The 18,848-nt window shown below is 35.2% G+C and overlaps 1 protein-coding gene across 1 annotated transcript; it reads right to left on the bottom strand.

Annotated features, from left to right (window-relative positions):
• Positions 1-1,574: 1,574 nt before the first annotated feature.
• On the bottom strand, positions 1,575-4,641 carry LOC120630478. Its single transcript, XM_039899719.1, has 2 exons — positions 4,183-4,641; positions 1,575-1,925 (listed from the first exon to the last, which is right to left on the bottom strand). Exons 1-2 carry the CDS (start codon positions 4,319-4,321, stop codon positions 1,681-1,683), a joined length of 384 nt encoding a protein of 127 aa, XP_039755653.1. The 5' UTR covers positions 4,322-4,641; the 3' UTR covers positions 1,575-1,680.
• Positions 4,642-18,848: the final 14,207 nt, after the last annotated feature.

The raw sequence follows: 18,848 nt of genomic DNA, 5'->3' as shown, positions 1-18,848 counted from the left end.
AAAAAGCGGTGAGATTGTAGTCAACGTCTTACTTGAAGTAAGATTAAAACAAACCGCCTCTAAAAAATGCCCGTAAGCAATACGGGCAAACCCACAGGCCCCACATAGTCGTGTAAACATTGATTGCATGATTGATCCATCTGATTTCATTTGCCCACGTGAACCTTAAGGTCGCAGTACCGTGGGAGATGAAGCGGCCTTCGTGTAGCATATACGCGTCGGGCATTGTTCGCTGCATCTGTCGAGAATGTATGGTCAAGTTTTAGAATGCAAGGCTTTAATTCTTTGATTACTATAGCAGCTAGATACTGAAGGTAAAAACCTGCTAATAAAAGTTGTATAGCTGGTGATTAGTTAAACAATGCCCTTTCTTTTTTTTTTTTTATTAAAAATTATTTATTATTAAAAAAAAGCCGGGCAGTATTACCCCCGGTTCATAAGTCGTGTGCCTTCTTTGTTAGGACGTAAATACCGTCCGGTATATGGGGTACTAATGTTTCTCGGGAATGTAATGCTTTTCCAGGACCAAAAATAGCTTATGTTACTTAACTTCGTCCTTTCAACTAACTCTTCAATGTCAATCGATTCTCCGAGTTATATGCCATGCCCATTGCCACTTCAGCTTCTCATAAAGCTATGTCATTAACTGCGGTTCTTTTATGAATCTGAATTGATGATGTATAGACACTATGAGTAAATACTTCTACTGAGTGATTTACCATTTTATGAGACTCACAGATAGCGACAACGTTTTAAAGCCATATCATTACTGGCAAGCCAAATTGTTTCAAAATATTGTTCTCTTGAACAAATAGTTGTCCTGAAGTTCACCTATACGAGTTGGATTTGTTGGTTCATGAATTTCCACATAATAGACATAAAAATAGTTGTACAAAAGTTTTGTGATAATTGGGAATCTCTCTGGATTTCAATGAATTTGCATGATGTTTCCTAATACATTACAATATCATAGGTATATATGTAATAATAATAATACAACCCACTGTTCGGTTTCTCTTGGTTTTCTTGATCCTAAAGTTGCCTGGAAGAGATCCCTACTAAGCGATAAGGCCTTTTGTATCCTACTTTTTAGGTTTCCCCTTGTACCTACTGTCAATTCTTTTCTTTTTGTGGTGTACAAATCTTTATACATATTTCTTATGTGCGTGTGTGATATCACTGAACTCCTCCTAAGCGGCTGGACCAATTTGAATGAATTTTTTGATATGCGTTTGGGTGGCACTCTGGATGGTTTAGATTCACAAATCAGCCCGACAGATGGCGCTGGTCCGCTAAATAAGTGTATACTTATAAGTACATGTAGTTTGCCAAAATATTTGAGGTCCCATGCAATGATATCGCAACACAATATGCTAATCACTTTAAATATGGCATATGAATGATGTGTGAAAAATGTAATAAGCCCATGCTATTACAATTGTGGTGCGCAGACTTCAGACAAGATCATGTTAAGACGTGTGCCAAAAGACTTAACGATATTTACTTATTATAACTAACCTTTGTTGTACTAAAGTACGTTTATTAGATATCAGGGTTTGGTATTGTTAAGATATTATGTCGTAAGACTACAACACGCAAACTCAAATATAAATTAATTAGGCAGTTAAATGAGACAACGTGTGAAATACTTAATCACTCATTTAAACGAAACAAATACAGTTAAACAAATTCAATATGTAACAAAACTATCGACATTGAAAGTAAAACACTGCGCTTGCGCCGGAATCTACCCCACAATAATCCTTTTTCTTCGCGCCCGCGCCCTCTTGACTCCAGCGCCGCCGCCGTGGCGCCGCTTACGTCATCGGGGTTGCCAACACGGCCCTCCTGCACCGTGCATGTCCCCAGGCACGTAGTAAAGTCCAGTAGGTTCCCATCACTTATTTGTACTATGAAGAACGTATCTGCAATTAAACATTGAATATTACATAGCAGTATAACAATTACATTTTTCACCTATTTATATTCCTTTAGTCTTAGGAATATTTGCTCTATTCTTTGCATCCTATAACAGCATCCTTTTCAAAGTTCTTTTATGCTTAAGTAACTTTATGAAATCCGCTGTTTTCTTATGCACTGAACTGCCTGACTCAGAAACATTGTCTTTATGCTTAGACAAGCTGTACAGATACCGTTCACTCCTTTAGTCCGAAGCAGTGCCTGTTCCAGTTTATACCTTTATACTTAGGGAGTGACTGCTTCAGCTCACTACTCCTACCTTGGAAAATGAACTGAACCTGCATAAACATGCAATGAGACAGATCAGCACACTCTATGGTATAAGTATATAAAAACTATAAATAGCGACTCATTAGACTATTCAAGAGATCAAACTAGTTTGGATTGAATTTAATAAAATGCCTTACTCAATTTTGCCAACACACATGTTCCTTGTTTAGGATCCATTTTAATCAATGCACCAATCATCAATTCTGATCCGCGGTTTAATATTTTCCGCAGCGGCCACTCCATCATATTTCTTATTGCATCTCTCACTGCCTCTCAAGTCATTGATTTGAAACCTATCTCGCCCCAAACACTTTCCTATTTGGAACGGACCCTTGAATGCTGGTAGTATCTGCTTTTTAAATCGAGGTTCGTAAAAAACGTACACCCATGGAGCCGATCAATTAGGTCTTCAATTCGTGACATTGAGTACTTATCTTTAATCGTTAGTTTATTAAGTGCCCGATAATCAATGCGAAGTCTCTTTTCTCCATTTTTTTTTTTTGTATTTACAAGCAGAGCCAGACTCGCATATACCGATTTACATTATTGGATTATCTGAGCTTCTAAAGGTTCATTAACCATTTGCCTAACAATTATTTTATGAGCATTACAAGTTCTGTACGGTCTTAAATGTACTGGCTTATCACTGTTCAAATTGATAACCATCTCATGACCCTCGACTTTACCTAACTGTTCTATATTTGAGGGTATACATTGTTTATATTTATTAAGGAGCGGTGTTAATTCGTCTCGATGCGAGTTAGTGTTGAAACATAAAGGCGCATCGTTCACCATATTTCAAAATTGATCAAAATTAGTAACGTTTTGAAAAGTCAACGTGTCACCTATTCGTGTGTACATCAAATCAGATCGATCTGTTACGTTATGACCAATCAATATGTCGCATCCAGATAATTCATTAAGGATATAGACTTCAACGTCACTGACACAAGGAGAATCTAACTTGATGTTCACTCGAACTGTCTCTGACACTGTCTTGATACTATCATTTGAAAACCCTTGCAATGTTACCGGTACGTTCAATTCATTAATTTTGAAATTGCATTGCTTGGCAAAGTCAGATGTCATTACTTTTCATGTTTGTCTGTTGGACAAGTTTGGTTTTCCTGATTCTCTATTGAACGGTCTGATTTTTCACCCTTTGAATTTTTCTTATGAAAACATACGGATTCTGAGTGCCCTCTTTTCCCGCAAAATTCACATTTTAATATGCACTGTACTCTTTTATGATTGCCACCGCAATTGTAGCATTCTAACACCTTACGCATTGGGTTCGCGATAGTTTTGTTACATACATTCGGAGTTACCAAAGCGGAAATTACGGCGGGAGGTATTTGACTTTGAAGAGGTGTTATTACCTTATTGTTCAGCTCACGACTACCTACCCTGATTGACCGTCTGTCTACTCTGTTTTGGTTTATAAATGCGGCTATGCAAAAACCCAGCTAAACTATCACATGATTTTAATTCGCTAGCTTCGACAAACGCCGTTATATATTACTATCACCTATGTTACCTAATATGATAGAGATAATGTTACTTTCTGAAAATTTTAAGCATAAATTATCAATTTTATCTTTTTGTTCAAACAAAAAATCATATAAAGACTGATTTTCGATGGGTTTCCGATCAATAATATCGCGTAATAATTCAAACATATTTCTTTTGACTTTGAAAGTATTTAGAATTCTATTTTTCCAGTCTTTCCACAACCAAGCCGTCCACAGGTGATCATTCCGTAAAATAGACTCCTTAAGCTTGTTAAGAGCTGATAACGTACAATACTATCGGACCACCTAAACGTCGATGCATAAGATTCTATTATATTTAGCCAGGCAGTAACATTATCGGTTAACGGATCAATAAAGCATTCGTATTTGTACTTGCGGTTCCAGCATTGTGTAGTTTTACCCTTTTTCGCACTCGTGGTGTCATCGGCGGAGTCTTTGTGACCACTACTTAAGCTGCTCTCCGTCGAACTGCCACTACTTGACGAAGATCGTGTGCGTTTTGACAGGCGTTTGCGCTTATTTTTGCGTTTCTTGCCCATTTTGTAGGCTAACTGTTACACTAGGATGCGAGAAACGTATGCCACTTCTGATGTTAAGATATTATGTCGTAAGACTACAACACGCAAACTCAAATATAAATTAATTAGGCAGTTAAATGAGACAACGTGTGAAATACTTAATCACTCATTTAAACGAAACAAATACAGTTAAACAAATTCAATATGTAACAAAACTATCGACATTGAAAGTAAAACACTGCGCTTGCGCCGGAATCTACCCCACAATAATCCTTTTTCTTCGCGCCCGCGCCCTCTTGACTCCAGCGCCGCCGCCGTGGCGCCGCTTACGTCATCGGGGTTGCCAACAGTATAAAAACGTGAGTACTATCTGAAAAAAGATACATACACTGTTTAGAATAAAACTAGAATTGATAATTTATAACAGTTGCGCGTTCTTTTTATAAAAGTATCGTTCAGTCTAAGCGTACTAATTTTAATAACGGAAGTCATATGAGTTAGAACCACTTGATTTAATTCATTATTGTGAATCATTGTATAAACGTTTACTGAAACGTAAATATTATAAATTTAATTATTGACGTTAATTTTTTTTTTTTACAAACTGCGTGTTGGTAGCGAACCTGTCCATAGTCTTTTTAAAATAACAATAAAACAGTTTTTTTTCGATTAAGTGTAGGTATAAAATATTAAAATCATCACAACGTCTACTTAGGGGTATGCCGGTATCTTATAAGAACGCCAAATTTGTATAGCGACATGTCTGGGTTCGGTAGGGTGGTAACTAGCCATGGCTGAATCCCAATGTGCTTACCACTGCACAAGGAGGATATCAAAAAATTCAAACCAGAATGTATAAAGGAAAATTCTCATTATTTAGTCTGTTTTTTTCTTCTATTTGTAAAGCATTTCTTATTCTTTTGTTTATTGTTATAAATCACTTTACATTATTCAAGTAAGATCTAAGCACTCGCTAGGTACATACATAACACTTAAAAGTCTTCTCTCCTTTCTACATCTATCGGTGAACATCTTTTCTAAACAGTTTGTGTCTAGTCTGAAATCTACGCCGGATCATATCAGGTGTTGCCAATCGCGCTAGCTAGGTGTTGAAAAATGTTTACATAATAAATACTCGTTGACCATGTCAATTTGACATTAACACGCGTTTATTCCCAATAAAGTTTATTGTAAGCTTTATTTATATTATCTACCCATACGTATTTATCGGCGCGTTTACTATACAATAAAACTGGCTATTAGTTTCTTTGTATAGATTTCACAAGACTACAATCCGCTCTTTGTAATAGGTTGACCCCCTTACCTTGATAACACTCATGTGAAAACACTTGTAGCTAAAGAAATGTAAAAATTACATTTGTGACGGCTACTACAAAGCAATAAATGCTATGTGTTAAAAGCTAGAGTGATTTAAGATATTTATAAAGACAAGAAAAGCCAACCAACTTTGGGTTGCTTATTTGTATAATAGTGCCTCATTTTTTTTCAATAAATACCAAGATAATCCATCTACTCTCCGCTATTTCAAATTTCATTCCAAACTCTCTTTTAAAAAGAAACAAAGAGAATATTTTTGGCTGAAACCAAAACATTCTTTCTTTGATTTGACCACTCAAGCGAAATATTTACAATTTAATTTAATTTTATTATTAATTTATAACACATTTATATTTTTTATGTTACATAATACTTGTATTTTATAGCACATATACTATAGGTAGTTATTATTAAGCACTGCTCTGTCAGTGCCTTCCGTCCAAACGTCACGTCTAGCTTCACGGAAGGTTCGTGTTTTTATTTTTTTTTTAAATGTTTTTTTGGTTAGATTAGAAAAAAAATAGATAGGAAAAAAATTTTAATCACACAGATTAAGAATTTTTTCTTATCCTCAGTACTAGAAAGCTATACAAACAATAGTAATTAATAAAAAACTATGAAGACTTTTTCAATGAAGGACTCTCATAAACTTTTGGACGTAGTATTTTCAAAAACTATGAAAAACGTGTTTCGTATTTTCTAATCAAAAGCCCACATACCACGCCGTGGCGTGCACTTCATACATGCACAAAAGTACTACATAACCTAAAATTTTTCAATTTTATGCCATCTTCCTTCTTTATGCATACCCTGGTCAAAAACTCTATGCACGCCACTGATACCACGTTAATGTAACAAGTGCAAGAAATAGGGCAAGCTAAATTAAATAATGTGGTGAAATAAAAATAAATAAATATACTATGACATCGCCATCTAGCTCCAAAGTAAGCGTATCTTGTGTTATGGGCACTAAGATAGCTGATGAATATTTTTATGAATATAATACACATAAATACTCGAACTTATAATATACAGATAAATACCCAGACCCTGAAAACATTCATGCTCATCACACAAACATTTGTTCAGTTGTGGGAAACGAACCCACGAACTCGGACTCAGAAAACAGGATCACTGTCTACTGCGCCAATCGGCTATCTAAAAAAATAGGGATATATTTAATTTGAATTAGCTTTAACTAATGATAAACGTTTGGATACTTTTAAAACCTAAAGATTTGCACTGACCTGCACTAAGGTGCACTAAGGTTCACTAAGGTTCACAAACCTATAAAATCTATTTACCTTCTGCTTAGTAAGTAAATTAATGAGGTGCTTGGACAGCACAAGCTTTGTCCCTTCGCGTAGGGTCCGCTTTATAAATGGGCGGCAATCGGCTGAGAGATGGCGATATATCGCGGCCAGATAACTCCTGGCTATAATATTATAGTGATGTATTTTTATTTGATACATCCATAAAATCAGTTAAACTTGATCTTGGATTTACTACAATAATAATAAAAATAATAATGTTTACTTATAGACATTACATCCGTTTATAAAAATAATAAATAAATATACTTCGACCATATACACATCGCCATCTAGCCCCAAAGTAAGCGTAGCTTGTGTTATGGGTACTAAGATAGCTGTTGAATATTTTAAGAATATAATACACATAAATACTTGTTACATACAGATAAATACTCAGATAATATAAACTTTAAATTAAAGAAATTTAAAATTGCGTTACTTACAAATACGTAGAAGATCTAGAGTTACCGGCAGAGCTTAACGAGTCGCGAAGCTGAAGTGGTAATGGGTGGGGCACATAGCTCGGAAAACCGATGGACGTTGGGGTTCCAAGGTTGGAGTGGCAACATTTTCCAAGGTGTTAAGCGCAAACATTAAACGAGTTGCGAGGAGCCGCTGGATAAAACCCAGAATCGGTTAGTTTGGAACGCGCTACAAAAGACCTATGTCCAGCAGTGAACGTCAATCGGTTGATTTGATGATGATGATGACTTACAAATGACCCAAAAGTATACTCCCAGTATGCTATTTGGCATAGTTTCTATATACATAGACTATATATATATACATAGACATAGCCTGCCAGTAACACCTGCATAAATGGATTCTCTTGTTTTCTGATAGCGTATTCAGAATTCCGTTGGAGGTTCCGCGCATTCAGGTCATTCTGCTCACTGATGCTGCTCTTTTTCTCATAATACCATAGAAATCATTGGTTCGAGCTTCAGAAAACTTCAGAGATACACTAAAGAAATTCAGCAACTCCATCGACACACAAACTATGATTTAAGATAAATATGGAGCGTTACGAAATCATGGTTGGTAAAAAACTGATGAATTTCTTAACGACTAGACACTATCCTTTTATCTCTTACAAGATAGAAAATTTACAAATAATTAAATGTAAATATACTACGACAGTACACACATCGCCCCAAAGTAATTGTAGCTTGTGTTATGGGTACTAAAATAGCTGAAGAATATTATCTTGATGAATAAAATACACATAAATACTTATAATATACAGATAAAAACCCAAACACTGAAAAACATTAATGGTCATCACATTTTCGAGCTGTGGGAATCGAACCCACGGCCTTGGACTCAGAAAGCAGGGTCGCTGCCCACTGCGCCAGTCGGCCGTCAAACTGTTAAACTGTAAAATTATGTGGGAAAAGAGCATTCTGCTAAAATTCTTCTGAGTAGAATCTGCCTTCCGAACAGGAGTATATTTTGGTAACTATCTTTTTTTTTTTGTCTTCCAAAAGTGGCGGTAAAAAAATGTATTTTTAGTAATTAACGAGGGTCTGATTTTCCAAAGTAACAAACTTTTCAGTTAAAACCCTTTTCTTAAAAAAAAAAATGTTTGGAAGAAGGCAATATCCGGGGAGGCAACGGGGGATATATTTGTATGGAGAACTCGACTATACTATCCCCTTAAAGCTAAGAGGCAATAAAAGTGCCTGCTACCTGCACAATGGCGATTTAAAACCGTGTCTAGACCACCAATATGGATGGTATCTGAGTTCGACTGAATGGTCAGTACTCCATTCATCGGTACACGCTTTCGTGTTTTGTATGTTTGTTTGGCACAAGTATTAAACGTGCGGTGGCGTTCAAGCTATTTATTATTTACTAGCTGTTGCCCGCGACTTTGTCTGCGTTTGTTTTTGTTTTTTGAAAGACATGTGTCATTCGATTTAAGTGTAATTCTACGCATTATGTATTTAGGATAGCTAAGCGTTAAATGACGGGTTGGCTGCCGTCCGCTGAGGAGGTGTGTACTCTAAATCCAATCACATTCATAAGATCTACACGAAATTTGGGCAAAATTAAACAGACATTATAAACTCAAAAGTACAAAAGTAATTATTTAAATTGATTATCATTTGACGGCGTTATGGTGTAAAATCGTCAAACACCCCTCTCCCCTCTCCCAAAAGAACTGAGCTTAATTTCGGGATAAAAAGCATCCTATATTAATTCTAATACCTTCGGAAATATGTGTACAAAGTTTCATGATGATCGGTTTAGTAGTTTTTGCGTGAAAGCGTAACAAACAAACTTACATTCACATTTATTAATATTAAATATAAAAATATATAAGTAGGGATAGGGATACTTGTATGAACTCCTTGGCGCAGTGGTGAGCAATGAAGTCTTACAAGAGGGTCATCTGGTTCGATCCCCGGCGGGGGTAGGAATTTATAATTTCAAAATTTTAGAGAAAAAAAAATCTAATATTGTTTTATTTTAAATTTATAAAAGTCCTTTCCAAATAAATTATTAATATAATACCATATTAGATAGAAACATTATTGTAGGAAATTTCATATAGACATATAGATATATTTTTAATTAATTCATGTCATTGTAATTTTTGCTGTATTCTAATTCCATTTTTTTGATATTATCAAATTGTTATTTTAGTAATCTTTTATATAAAAATCACAAGTAGGTACACCTTAATAAATAAATTAATAAAAAAGTATTATTATAATAAATCTTAAACAAAAAAGGAATGATAATAATATACAAAACTTTCATTTTTATAAATGTGTTGTTTTTACAGACTAAATTAGCATTTCTACAAATACGTTATCAGTTTTTTTACAAGAATTAATTTAAATAGAGGTACCCTTGTAAACGATTGACGATTTTCAAAATAAAATGATAACTCTATAACATAAAATGTGCCAAATTTTTCAAAGATAACAAAAGGCTGCGGAAGAAAACGGACACACACACAGACACGTTAAAAATTCTACAAGGGAATTATTACATTATGGTTATCCTACCATAGAAATATCGAACTTTATCCCTATCTATTAGTGCAAAACGTTCTCTAATTACTAATAACAGAGCTATTTATGCCCCTATAAAAGATAAAAATAGCCGGACTGCTATAATTGTATAGAAAATTAAAACTCGCTAAATGAAACCTGTCAAACGATTTTGGTTCTTATTCAGCATAAAATAAGATTACTTTAAAATTAAACTATTAGTATTAGTTAACAGTTTACTTATCTTAACGCAAAAGTTTCATCGGTTAATTTCTCAAATATAACTATTATACGCACCTGTTTATTGCTACACACTGCTAGTGAAAATGGTCAACAATCATCCTAAAATTATAAATGCGCAACAGATATTGACAATATCTGACGCGCTCGAAGATGTCCATACAACAGTTTTTTTTTACATATTTAAAAATCTATAGCCGCTTCCCCCACCGATCATCATTTTTTTCTTCTTATCATCTAAGCTTTGCATCCCAATAGGTCTCTACGACGCTCGAGTAAATCCCCATTTAGCATCGTGGGCTCCCCTGGGCCTACTATAACGTCCTAACCGAGCAACTAATCGGCTGAAGTTGAAATTACGGTGAGTAAAATAGGCTACTCTTTATTCCAGGAAAACGAACAGTTCCCATAGGATTTGTAAAAACCGTAATAAACGCAGACGAAGACCGCGGGCAACAGCTAGTACCCCTTAATAATCTAAAGACCCAAACTGGAGCTGGGTTACTCTATATTTCTTCCCAAGAGTAAAAAGGCGTATGCTCAGCTGTGGTTCAATAATTATAAGCTGATGTTTGGAGCAGTTTTTATATTGTTTTTTTTATTACACTACAAGTTGACTACAATCTCACCTGGAGGTAAGGGATGATGCAGTCTAAAATTGTGGCGGGGCTAACCTGATAACCCCTAATCGGTTTTTATGGTTCAAAAAAATATTAATCAGGTATAAAACAGTTTCAAAAGTTTGTGTGTGTGTCTGTGTGTGGGTAGTTACTACTAGTTGTGTTAGGCTATAGCTTCCAGCATATTTTTTAGTATCAGCATAAGACTGTGTAAGTAACTACTCTTTTATACAGTTTTAACATTAATCCATAGGTACTAAAATTATAAATGCGAAAGTGTGTTTGTTTAACAATCAATAACGCAGAAACAGAGTAATGGTTTGATGTGAATTTTTGCATAGATATAAATTATGGGTTGGAGAGTGATATAGGCTTTTTATGAGGGAAAAATTCACAGTTCCTTTTGCTCATTTGCTCGCTTGCATGCATTTTTCCGAGACAAAAAGTAGTCTTCCTGGCAAAGTTTGGTTTGGTATTTCCACGCGAGCGATGCCGCGGGTAAAAGCTAGTTTTTATATAATGTATAGATATTTATAGCTCTATTGATTTCATTACCAGCAGATTACCAGAGATCTACTTGGTCTGCTAATTTTGTAATAATATAAAAAATATGTTGCACGATTTATAGTGCTGTGTTTCCCAAAAATTAATATTGAAATTAGAAGTAGGTACTAACAACACTTAGAGGTTTTGTTAATAGCTTTAATAAACCTCCAGATATGCTATCTATTCGATTTGTGTACCTTTGACCGACATAAAATCGATTTTATTACCACTCGATATATCTTACACTAGTGATCCCTGGCCACTTCGTCCGCTTAACGTTGAAATACACATATTGGATAGAAGCAGGCGTTACTTCGCGGAAATCCATAATATATTATGAAAATTAAGCTTAATTTGCTATACTCCGCGAACAGCAGGAGAATCTGTATGGTGTTATTTATAATTACTTCAATCCGTACTTAGCAATTATTCATTGTAAAGTGAACATCTCCTGAGGATGCTCCGGTTTCGGAGCGAAACGTGCGTAGAGGGTACATTGTCGAGGATATGTTTGGTGTAGAGTATACGGATATCTATGTTGGTTAGTATAATTAATGTTACTGCATACTAAAGCTGACATCCAGTGCGTTTAAAATATAGTTTTTAAAATTACAAATCCTTTTCATGTATTACATCTCTGATTTTTGAGTAATGATGCACTCTTCAATTTCACCTCAACCTGTGGCGTATTACGCCGGCTACTACACCTTTAAGTCCGAAAACAATACTTCTTGGCGTAAGAAATAAGATTGGCGATAGTATTTCCCTGCACTAGCTTCGCCGCCATCTACATTTAAGATCTACTATTCTTAGGAAGCATCATTTACAAAAAGTAGTCAGTTTCCCTCAAATAAGCAAGTACAGTTAAACTAGACTTAAACAATATAGTAATTTGACAACCATACTACTGTAAAATAACGTTAATTCAATTCTAATACGATAATCAAATAAATAACTTTGCTCAGTGGCAAAAGCACAAAAAAACTATAATAACGAACTATGTTTAGTTCCCAGCGTTTCGATCGATTTACAGTTTACACCATAATTTACTTGATAACACAGAGGGTGTCATCGCGATATTATTAGATGATATTAAAAACTCATCACCACCTTGTTTCGGTGAGAAAGGAAGGAGGTCGGTAACGGGTCACCGTGACTTCCTATCACCTGGCAAATTGATAATAAGTGGATAAAATGATAGGCCGTTTAAAAAATACAGAGCGCCCTCAGTATTTTTTTATTTTTTATTTCATTCGATTGTAATAATAAAAACAAATGAACTACGACAATACACACATCGCTATCTAGTTCCAAAGCAAGCGTAGCTTGTGTTATGGGTACTAAGATAACTGATGAACAATCTATGAATAATATACATAAATACTTAGAATATACAGATAAACACCCTAACACTGAAAAACATTCAAGTTTATCATACAAACATTCTCCAGTTGTGAGAATCGACCCCACAGCCTTGTCTGAGTACAAGCGAAGTCGATGCCCACTGCGCCAATCGGTCCTCAAATTTGTAGCAATAGCTTTTATCAAAAAAGTAGTAAAGTAAATACATAAATAATTTTAACATATAGATAGACATATACAAACGATACACAGTTTTATCTTTCAAACATCATATCAATATCAAATTTAAGTTTATGGCCCGCGTACAGTGGTCTATTACAGAACATTGGAGTTAATCCGGTAATTATTTTTTAAATTGAGATTGGAGGCAAAAATAGTAAGAATAAGAAAAATAAATAAATATGTATTTGTGGATCGGTGATAACCTAGTGGGTAACGCTTCGGATTTCCTTTCGTGAAGCCCGAGTTCGAGCCCCGGCAGGCATCACTGACTTTTCGGAGCAATGTGCGTTTCTGTTTTGTGTAGTAATCTCGATTTAGTACATCAAATACTAGCTTCCTTCTCGCTTCGGTGTGGTGGAGAATAAAATATATGATGTTCGTACTGGTGATAGGAATAAGAAAATGAGCGGATATGGCGGAGTGTTCCCATGACAATGGTATCAGCTCCGCGGAGTCGTGCAACAGATGCGCTCGCGTATCCACGCCTACGCAGCGGCCGCTGAGAGGATAGTGGGGATATGAACAATTTTTTTCGATTACTAAGAAATATCAGTATCGTCATATAGACCCATTACCGGCCCTCTACAGGGCACGGATCTCCTCCCACAATGACAAGGGGTTAAGGCCGTAGCCCACCACGCTGGCCCAGTGTGGACTTGTGGACTCCACATAACTTTGAGAACATTATGTAAGACTTTTAGGCGTGCAGGTTTCCTCACGATGTTTTCTTTCACCGTCGAAGAAAGTGATATTTTTAATTACTTAAAATTCACATAATTTAGAAAAGTTAAAGACGTGCTTATAATAAAAACTAAATTAAAATAGAACAAAATTTCTATATTTAAAAAAAAAAACTTAAATTGACAAAATCTGAATCCTGGCTATGTATGACAATATGATATTTTTTGTTTGCTTTGTACGTGCCGTTGTTTATTGTTTTAATATTACACAAAGCTGGGCATGTCCATGTAACTCTTACTGCATACTTGAATGGATACAGATCAATCTACGCCCGTTGCGCATGCGACCCTTGCCTTGCTTGAATAAAAGTATTACGATTCACATTCAACTCGCCTTCGCGTATGAGTTAAACTATAAATTAAATATTTTTTTATATATCTTTTATGAACATGGACAAGACATACTCTCGTCATTTTCCAATATGGCGGCACTTATGAATAAATATCATAAATATCATATTTTTTATTATTTATAGGTTTGGCCAATTTTAGTTTATAATATAGTAAATAAGATAATTGTTATTGTTGTAGCTATCGATTTTTATCTGAATTAAACGTTATTATTTTTATTATTATTATCATAGTGTAAGAAAAACCTCTGGATCACTAAAACTCAGTTGTTTTCATCCACCATTAATTTTTTTAATCCCTTTTCTTTTTTGTCACCGCCACACACAACTATTCTGGATGCCCGCGCTGACTCAACCCCACTTTCACTTTAGTTTTTTTCCTACCCACTTTTAATTTACTTTCGATAATCAAAATAAATAAAGCTGTTTTTTTTGCTGTTTGAATTTAAAATTCAAACAGCAAATAAAACCTAACACTATCAACCTATTACGGGCAGTCTGCAGGGAGGAGGGGTAGTCCACCACGCTGGCCCACTGTGGACTGGTGGACTTCACACACATTATGAACTCTCAGGCATCCAGGTTTCCTCACGATGTTTCCCTTCACCGTTGAGACAAGTTATATTTTAATTGCTTGAAACGCACATAACTTAAAAAAGTTAGTGGTGCATGCTGGGATTCTATCTCAGCCTCAAAAATCGGCAATCGGTAGCGTAGCTTGTGTTATGGGTACTAAGATAACTGATCAATATTTTCATGAATATTATATTCGTACATAAACACTTTTCAATATACAAATCCAGACACACAAATATTTTCCAGTTGTGGGAATCGAACTCACAGTCTTGGACTCATAAAACCGGGTCACTGCCCACTGCGCCGATCGGTCGTTGTATGAGCTGCGAGTAGAAGCATTGATTGAAACGGCAATGTTGGTAACTGATCTTCAAGTTCGTATTCAAGTTCTCTATCTATATTAATAACCCACTTCTGGGCAAGTCTCCAAAGCCTACTACAAAGAAAGTTTTCTATATTTTTCGTTATCCTTTACACTATGTAACTAAGCTACTGTATAGCTACTTTTCACAAAAAGGAATCAACCTAACACTGTAATAAATTGTAAAAAATGTAGAAGATACAGATAATTTTTCTTTACTGTATGCATAATATATTATTTCAGATTTTTTTAGCATAACAATTGTGACGTCTAAGACCATAATGCACATTAGAAATTGAAATCTCGTTTTAAAGCTTCTTCGAGGTGAGTGTCCTTCCAATTATTTATTTATAAAAATGTTTCCAGCTTCTAAGTGAAAATTATTAAAGGCGTGAAGTCACGACCTCCAATAGTTTACATCGTACGAAAGCACTAAATATTATACAAAGTTTTATTATTCAAATAATTGCTAGCTGCAACGTCTTTCTTGGCGTGGTCACAATATTTCTTTCTGACATTGATGTGATCGGTGCAATACTACATATTTCAGTCTCTCTTCCAAGCTATATTCAAACTTATTACAGCGCAATAAAGTTTGTAATAAACGCATTTACTTCATTCCAAATTTGCACTTTGAAACAAAGATACACTGTATCCAATTAAAATGATATTAAGCTATTTTGAAACTTATCTGCATTGTAATAGGACAGTAGCATTTTAGATATAACAGCAAAAGTGAAGTTCTGTGGTAAATACGACAATGTTGGAAGTCATTATTATCGGTGGTGGCACCACGTTTTCACACTTTGTGTGAACTAACGGTTCTTTCAAATTAGATCTGACGTACTTATGCATTACTGTTGTGCTTTAACAATTGTTATATTATTTAACTTAATGGCATTTATTGTGATATTTGCATAGGAGTTGCAAATAAATATACTACGACAATACACACACCTCCATCTATTCCTAAAGTAAGCGTAGCTTGTGTTATGGGTACTAAGATAACTGATGAATATTTTTATAAATAGTATATATATAAATAGTTATAATATACGTATAAACACCCAGACTCTGAAAAACATTCATGTTCATCACACAAATATTTTCCAGTTGTGGGAATCGAACCCACGGCCTTCGACTCAGAAAGCAGGGTCGCCGCCCACTGCGCCAATCGACCGTTAATATAATAATAGTTTAGAATGTAAGTATAGACAGCAATCTTAAATTAACGCAACACCTAGCTTTATTATAGTGATTCAACACATAGTTCATAACAAACGGCTACAATAAAGCCTTAACATTTATATGCGGGGCTCAATTCGGAAATGTCTCCCACAGCCGAGAATCGAGATGTGCCCACAGTCTCCTCATAAATTAGAATCACGATCTCATTACCATCTGACTTTAGTTTGTAATCAGACAAAATGTTCTGTGATTCAATAGATAAAGGAATAATATAATTCTACGTTCAAACGTATTGGTATGTGGATATTGTTGGCTTGTTTATTAAATTGATGCGTTATTTGAAAATAATACCTATTTTTCATCCCGAAAAATTCACATTTCCCACGGGATCCATTGAATACGTTACATACTACCTCTTTTCGGAAAACGTAATTATAAAATTACCTTTTTTAATCGGATTTGAAAGAAATCCAGTATGCAAAAATACAGGGACAAGAGATCTGGGACCTGCTGATTTACACGCTATGAGCATTGAATACAAATGTGGCATACAGTCGGAATGGTTTAGCAGAGTTTTGTTATCTTCAACAAGCAGCACCTTTCAAAATAATATGAGAGTTCTATTTCGACGTTATGCTACGTATTAATAAGGTCAAGTATCTTAAAGTAGTAAACTACGATAGCTTGGTAATGGAAAATAAACTTTACTATTTCAAATTTACGAAATTCTGATATTTATTGCTTAAATGAAATTTTTACAACACAATCTTTTTAACACTTTTGTTCCGACTTATCTTTTTCCTTTTTTCTTGACAAGACAAGTGACATTCCAAAAGTTACTTACCTATATCAAAAGCGGCGATAGCCTAGTGGTTAGAGCTGCCCGGCCTGCAGTTCTGATAGGAACCAATAATGTTCTCAAAAGAGTGTGAAGTCTGGTAGACTTCACACCCTGACTTGGCCAGTATCTACTAAGATCTAAACGTTTTGTCATTATGAGTGGAGACCCGTGCCCTGGTTTGCGTTATGAGATTGTATATGTTATACCATATTATATGACCAAGGCCCTGAAAAAAGCCTAGACCTACTATTGCAATTTTGTATCAGTGCTCGTATATATAAAATTTATTATTTTCTAAAAAAAAAGCAAAAAATACTTACTCTCTGATGTCGTCAAATTTAAATTCAAATTTACTTTATTCATCTAGGTCTGTCACAGGCACTTATGAAGCGTTCATATCATGGAGCCCTAGAGCTTTTCTCATGGCAAGTTTTTAAGCTCCTATCTACAAAGGTTGCCTGTAAGAGATTGCTTGCAGCAATAAGGCCGCCTTTGCATGTCTACATTGTGTACTGTATACTCCTTACTGTTTCTTTTCCTGTATGTTATACGTGCAATAAAGTGTTTCTTCTTCTTCTTCTTCTTCTCGCCCCATCTGACGCCCGGTGACGCTGTAACAACCCCTAAGGTGGTTTTCTGTTTATTGTTTATTAATTTTTTTCATGTACATAAGAGATTGCTTGACGCTCTGTCGGGACATTGCAATAAATTTATCGAATAATATATTAAATTATTCCGTTACTGAATTTAAATTATTATGGTTAAATAAAATTATTATTAATACAATAAATCAAAATAGGTACAGACATCAAATTTGTCAACTCAAAAGATAATAATTTTGATCTATAATTATATTAACCAGTTATAGAATTAAGATTGGATGTCATTTACAATGTTAATGTTATATTACGTAATAATCGGTTATCGGCTACTGTCCTTCTGAAAGAGAAAGGAAAAGAATAAATGCTCATGTTCAGGTTTTAAATGCTCATATCACAATACCACGGCCAAAAATTGCATGTCCATTGAGTGACCTTAATAAAGACACCTTAATATTCCGAAGTTATGCTAGGTTTATTAATACGGCACTATAAGTAAGTATTAACACATCATCTATATATACCTACTAGTCATTTGTTGCCCGTAGTGCATACCATCTCGGTGAAATAAGGCAATTAGTTCGTGATGTTGAATGAGTGAGTCACACTCGTAGCGTTCACACGATCTGCCTCCCATCAGGAGATCCTTGGTTTGAGTCTCAGTGTTGTAGTTATTGACAGTGACAGCCGATCGGCGCAGCAGGCAGCGACCCTTCTGATTCCAAGGCCGTGGGTTCGATTCCCACAACTGAAAAATTTTTGTGTGATGAACATGTTTTTCAGTGTCTGGGTTTATATGTAAATTATAAGTATTTAATTATTTATGTATACTATTCATATAAATATTCATCAGTATGTGTACCCATAACACAAGCTACGCTTACTTTGGGGCTAGATGGCGATATGTGTATTGTCGTAGTCTGTTTATTTATTATTTAGTTATTAGTATAGTTTGCAATATTCTTAATTTAAATTAAAAAAAAATTGCGGTTATCATTATGTCGTCATCATAAATCATCATAGCCTTTAACAGTCCGCTGCTGTACTAAAGGTCTCTTCCAACGCGGTGGTTGGCCGATTATCATCTCGCTGGGCAGGTGGTTTGGTGATCCCAGTAGATTTTGGTACTAGCACAGATTACAGGGCAGGAAATGGCCCTTCTCCGTTATATTCACTTAATCGCCTCGCGTTAGTGGTGGTGTTAACTTTACTCTGATCTGCCACCACCGCTTTTAGGTTATGCTCTGATT

Source organism: Pararge aegeria, chromosome 16 (assembly GCF_905163445.1).
Source record: "Pararge aegeria chromosome 16, ilParAegt1.1, whole genome shotgun sequence".
Taxonomy (NCBI): Eukaryota; Metazoa; Arthropoda; class Insecta; order Lepidoptera; family Nymphalidae; genus Pararge; species Pararge aegeria.
The sequence above is the reverse complement of the archived record's forward strand: the minus strand, read 5'-3'. Positions and strand labels throughout refer to the sequence as shown.

What these genes read in the sequence shown, in the direction of transcription:
- LOC120630478 (XM_039899719.1), bottom strand. Translation starts at nt 4,321, where the DNA reads ATGGGCAAGAAACGCAAAAATAAGCGCAAACGCCTGTCAAAACGCACA. An exon ending in CACCACGAGTGCGAAAAAGG is followed by an intron (nt 1,926 to 4,182) that starts GTAAAACTACAC and finishes GTTTAATTGCAG; the next exon opens with ATACGTTCTTCATAGTACAA.